This window comes from Arachis ipaensis, chromosome B03 (genome assembly GCF_000816755.2).
Source record: "Arachis ipaensis cultivar K30076 chromosome B03, Araip1.1, whole genome shotgun sequence".
Taxonomy (NCBI): Eukaryota; Viridiplantae; Streptophyta; class Magnoliopsida; order Fabales; family Fabaceae; genus Arachis; species Arachis ipaensis.
In genome coordinates, this window is record NC_029787.2 from 127,015,233 (window position 1) to 127,021,110 (window position 5,878).

At 39.7% G+C, this 5,878-nt stretch overlaps 2 protein-coding genes across 3 annotated transcripts; both read left to right on the top strand.

Moving 5' to 3' along the window:
• LOC107631883 (delta(8)-fatty-acid desaturase 2) lies at window positions 1,052–3,402 on the top strand. 2 transcript variants are annotated; one of them, XM_016335462.2, is made up of 2 exons: window positions 1,052–1,503; window positions 1,740–3,402. In XM_016335462.2, the coding sequence occupies exon 2, from the start codon at window positions 1,817–1,819 to the stop codon at window positions 3,161–3,163; it is 1,347 nt and encodes a 448-aa protein (XP_016190948.1). In that variant the 5' UTR covers window positions 1,052–1,503; window positions 1,740–1,816; the 3' UTR covers window positions 3,164–3,402. The 2 variants fall into 2 exon arrangements, with proteins under 2 accessions (XP_016190948.1, XP_020975378.1); XM_021119719.1 differs by having other exon boundaries at window positions 1,074–1,503; window positions 1,735–3,402.
• LOC107633959 lies at window positions 4,751–5,878 on the top strand. The gene is made up of 2 exons (XM_016337547.1): window positions 4,751–5,036; window positions 5,175–5,878. The coding sequence occupies exons 1-2, from the start codon at window positions 4,751–4,753 to the stop codon at window positions 5,876–5,878; spliced, it is 990 nt and encodes a 329-aa protein (XP_016193033.1).

Sequence of the window (5,878 nt, forward strand, 5' to 3'; positions counted from 1 at the left end):
AACTCTATTATATCTTTTCTCTCATTTACAGTGTAAACGAAATAAGAATACACATAACCGTAAACGAAATATACTGTAAACGAGATATATGTTTTTTTTTTTAAATTAAAAATAATAAAAAATATTAATATTATCAATAATCCAAATTTTTAGCATGCAATTAGTATATAAAAAAGTTGGTAGAAGATATTAAAATGGATATGTTTGATCAATTGGTACTCAAAAAGGTTGATGGGATGGTGGGATTAAAATGGAAACGGTTATCTCTCACGTTATCTCCCACTATTCACGTGAGAGATAACCGTTTTAATTCTCTCTCCACTATCCTATCAATGTTTCATAACAATTGGCAAACGATTATTTTTATTTTTCAAATTTAAATAAATCCAATTAGATCATAATTTATTTTAAATTTTTTAAAAGAGTACATAAAAAATTTTAGTTTAAATTTTGATCCAATTAGATTGATTTAAATTTAAAAAATAAAAATAACCGTTTGCCAATTGTTAGAAGATATTAATGGGATAGTAGAGAGAGAATTGAAACGGTTATCTCTCACGTGATAGTGGGAGATAACGTGAGAGATAACCGTTTCCATTTTAATCCCAGTATCTCATCAATTTTTTTGAGTACCAATTGATTAAATATATCCATTTTAATCTCTTCTACCAACTTTTTTATATACTAATTACATGCTAAAAATTTAAATTATTGATAATATTAATATTTTTTATTATTTTTAATTTTTTAAAAAAAATATATATATCTCATTTACAATGTAAATGAGATATTTATTTCGTTTACACTGTAAACAAAATACATACAAAATTATCTCGTTTAAACGAGATAAGAGAGGAATATTTATTTCGATAAATATTTTTTAAATTATTTATTTTAGAGATGAATTGTTTATCATGTATGCAATTTGATTTGTGATGTTATTATATTGGTGTTAATGTGTGTATAATAATAAATTAATGAAAGTGCAGGCTGGCACAGCATGAGTATGGCAGTGCCGCATGTGATGTGTGAGAGCGAAACTGAGAGGTGAGAGCATCACATTCTCCGTTCCCCAAAATATCTCAGCATCGACTTTAACCCACTCTCAATACGTTGCAACGCGCTTTACCATAACTAGCCTGTGCCCCACCCACCCATTCACACCCTCATTCTTCGCTGGTGTTTTGCTTCTTAAGCATATCCGTTCCACCTTGGGTAGTTACTTTCTGAATCATTTAATTTAATATACAAGTTATAAATAAATCTACCTAGGAGATCCCAAGCATTTTCCCCTGAGAGGGAGAGAGAGAGAGAGAAAAAGAGAGAAAAACGGGGTTTTAGGTTCAGATTCGGTGTTCCTGCCGCCCCCTTTCTTTCTCATTCTCTGCCTTGCCGCCGCACACTCAATCTCATTCTCCGCTACACCTCCTTTCTTCTCTGTTCTCTGTTCGCTTTCTCGACTCCCTGCTGATCTGATCCATCTTCTCCACTTTAGAACTTCAGGTACATTGAATTTGGTTTCGTTGTTATTTCAGTTATTCTGATTCTCAAGCTGAAATTTGTTATTAATTAGGAGGAGGCTGTTATATTTGTTAAGAATTAGGATGCTGATGTTATCATGATTACAAAACTGCTTATGCCTATATTTGAAACATGCGTCATGGACATATATATCACTTTGAATGCTGACCTTTAGCGCAAGTTTATTTATTTATTTACATGATACTGTGGCAGGACAGTAGAGGAGTTTGACAACCATGGGCATAGTTTTGTCTTCATCATCATCATAATCAAGATCAATATTAGGTTCAAGATCATGCAGGTTGTTGAGAAGAAGTACATGACCCCCGAGGAGCTGAAGGAGCACAACAAGCCAGGGGATTTGTGGATTTCGATCCAGGGGAAAGTCTACAACGTCACAGATTGGGCCAAGGATCACCCTGGCGGTGATGTTCCCATTACAAACCTTGCTGGCCAGGACGTAACCGATGCGTTCATCGCTTATCATCCTGGCACAGCGTGGCAATATCTTGACAAGTTCTTCACCGGCTACCACCTCAAAGACTTCAATGTCTCTGAGGTCTCCAAGGATTACAGGAAACTCTGGGTCGAGTTTGTGAAGATGGGGCTATTTGAGAAGAAGGAACATGTTACTCTATACACACTGTCTTCAGTTGTTGTCATGTTTGCCATTGTGATCTACGGTGTCTTGAGCTGCACTAGCGTCTGGGCTCATCTGGGATCTGCCCTTTTGCTTGGTTTGCTTTGGATGCAGAGCACATATGTTGGACATGATTCTGGACACTATGAAGTTATGTCAAGCCGCCAATACAACAAGTTTGCACAGATCCTTTGTGGGAATTGCTTGACTGGAATAAGCATTGCATGGTGGAAGTGGACTCACAATGCACACCACATTGCTTGCAATAGTCTTGACTATGATCCTGATCTACAACACATTCCGGTTTTTGCCGTGTCTTCACGGTTCTTCAGCTCTATGAAATCTTACTTCTATGGTAGATACCTCAAGTTTGATGCTCTGTCTAGGTTCTTGGTGAGTTACCAGCACTGGACTTTCTACCCGGTGTTGTGCTTTGCAAGGATAAACCTTTACCTTCAGACATTTCTGCTATTGTTCTCAAGGCAGCGTAATGTCCCGGATAGAGCTTACAACATAACTGGAATCCTTGTGTTCTGGACTTGGTTCCCACTCCTCGTTTCATGCTTGCCAAATTGGCCGGAGAGAGTGATGTTTGTGGTTGCAAGTATGGCTGCATGCTCAATTCAGCACCTCCAATTTTGCCTCAACCATTTTGCGGCAAATGTGTATGTTGGGCCGCCGAGTGGGAACGATTGGTTCGAGAAGCAGACGAGTGGGACACTGGATATCTCTTGCTCATCTTGGATGGATTGGTTCTTTGGTGGGTTGCAGTTCCAGCTTGAGCACCATTTATTTCCAAGATTGCCAAGGGCACAATTGAGGAAAGTTTCACCATTGGTGATTGATCTTTGCAAGAAGCATAATTTGCCTTATAGGAGTTTATCTTTCTTTGAGGCCAATCTGTGGACTCTAAAGACCCTAAGAACTGCTGCATTGCAGGCCAGAGACCACACTATCCCTCCCCAGAATTTGCTATGGGAGGCTTTCCACACTCATGGTTGAAGACAGCATAGTTGACAATTGTGACTTCTCTGGAGCATATTATCAAACACCTTGTGGTGTTAGTTTTATTTGCCCCATGTTTTCTGAATTGGGCAATTGGAGTGACATTAGGATTATACGTCTATCGGGAATGTATCAAATTATGAGCGATGATTCATTCAATAATAAAATCTTTTTCTTTTATGAATGTAGTTAGTTAGAAGAAAGTGAAGAAAAGTGGCGGGTTTTGCTAATTCTACACAAGACGACAAATACAATAATAAGAACAGTGAGGGCAATGCAAATTAAGATAGATTCCCACTTGTTAACGTGATAAGATAAGTATTCGTAAACGATGGAGTGGTCATTTCCATAAATTTGGGCAACTAACCAACTACACTCCTTTATTTAATACGAACAAATGCTCAAGAATATCCAATGATGCTATAGTATTTGACTATTTCCAATACTTAGTACATTCTAAGTCTTAATGTGGAAGAAACTTAGCAGATATTTATTTGAGATTGCGGTATACTAGTCTTTGGAATTGGTCCATGGCCATTGGGATTACTGGTTTCAGATCCCTGACTTATCAAGTATATTGTTACTGGTTTTGCTATTCATTCGGTCATTCCCCTTTTAAAAACATCAATGATTTTATTTTGCTTTATTATATCTGATGTTTGCAATAAACAAATTTTTCTTTAAACATATTTGTGTTTAGTTTTTTTATCGCATTATTCATAATTCTTTATTTCTTTTAGATATTTCTCTCTAATTATTTATCTATTTTTATCTAATGTGCTCTCCTGGTTGAAATGTTTTGTTGGTTTCCTCAACGTTTTTCTTGGGACAAAAAATCGAATTTCATTAATGAAAATTACAAGTACAAACAATTATAAGTTCAATATCACAACACTACAGATTATTATAAATCATCAAAAAGCATGCAGGGCATAGTGGCATGCCCTTTAATCCCTATATAGGTATCTAAGTACATATAATACCATATTTCATTCTTGTACCCGAACTTTTGCTTAAACTCAACTCTTAGAATTGCAACTGATACGTCATCCTTATCCTTGGTCGCCCGAAAAGCTCGGCACGTGAGCAGATAAGATCGGCCTCACGCTAGCCGCTCGATAAGCTCGGCACGAAAACAGACATGAACGACCTCACCCAGTTGAAAATAAGAAACGTGCTCAACAAACTTAATCACCAAAACAGAATATCATGACCAACCTACAAACTAGGACTTATCCCCAGTAAAACGGATAAAACAACTCCTATAAAGCCGAGCTAATATCCTCGGCTAAGGTTCAGGTTCCATTCTCAGTCTTCTATTCTTTACTTATCTAATTCACTAAAGATCATTACTAACTTGAGCGTCGGAGTATCTTTTGCAGGTATTCCCGCCGTGGTGTTCGATCCAGGCCGACGTATAGCTCTTCCTCTCCGACAGCCGCCTGCTCGGAGTCGCTAAAGCTCGGCCACCCCAGTGCCAGGACTAAACACTTGGCGCCCACCGTGGGGCCGGAATATACCTGACCTCACCATTCATTTTATTTAGTATCTTACCTTATTTTGCAGGATTTCCTATCCTCGGACATGGCTGACAATGGGAACCCCCAACCCACACAAGCAGAGCTCCTAGCTCAGATCGCCGAACTCCAGGCAGAGGTGCGGAAGATAGCTGAACTGTCCGCACAGAACAATGGAAAGCACGAAGGAGAAAGCTCTAAAAACTCGGCGCAGGGCAATGCGGATCCCCTGAACATCACTCCACCAAAGGAAAAACTCACCCTTGAGAACCCCTTTTCTGACGAGATGACTAAGTTCCAGATGCCGAAAAACTTTGTATTACCTACAGCGCTGGAACTATACAAGGGGTTCGGTGACCCCTGAGCTCATGTCAAAAAGTTTCAATCCATGATGTTTTTTAACGGCGCTAACAATGAGCCCGTGCTTTGCCGGGCTTTTCCTACTTATCTTGATGGTGCTGCATTACTGTGGTTTTCTAAACTGTCTGCAGGTTCAACTTCCTCCTTTGAGGAACTGGCGAGATCCTTTATTGACTATTTCGCTGCATCGAGAATTTATGTCCATGGATCAGACTACCTAGGCACAATCAAGCAAGGCCAACACGAGAGTTTAAAGAACTACATGACCAGGTTTTCCGAGGCTACTATGGAGATCCAAGACTTGGATCCGGCGGTCCACCTGCATGCCCTCAAGGCCGGCCTCCGACCAGGCAAATTCCGGGAAACCATTGCGATAACAAAACCAAAAACACTAGAGGAGTTCCGAGAAAGGGCTGCAGGTCAAATGGAGATTGAAGAACTCCATGAGGCCCAAAAGCCGGATAGACAACCTCAGCGGAGGGATGAGAAAAAGGCTTTCAGATCACCAGGCAACAAGGATACAAAGAGGCCCTTCAAGCTTACACCAAAATACAACACATATACCAGATTCAATACCAAGAGAGAAAACATCATCAAAGAAATTCTGAATGCCAAAATTGTGAAGCCGCCAGCTCGAGCAGGGAACTACCAAGACCAAAGGTTCGTAGACAGAAGCAAGCATTGCGCCTTCCACCAGAAGTTCGGCCATACTACGGACGACTGCATCGTTGCAAAAGACCTGCTCGAAAGACTGGCACGCCAAGGGCTCTTAGACAAATATGTCGAAGGCCGGAAAGCCAGAGGGACAAACTCGGACAGGAACGAGTACAAATAA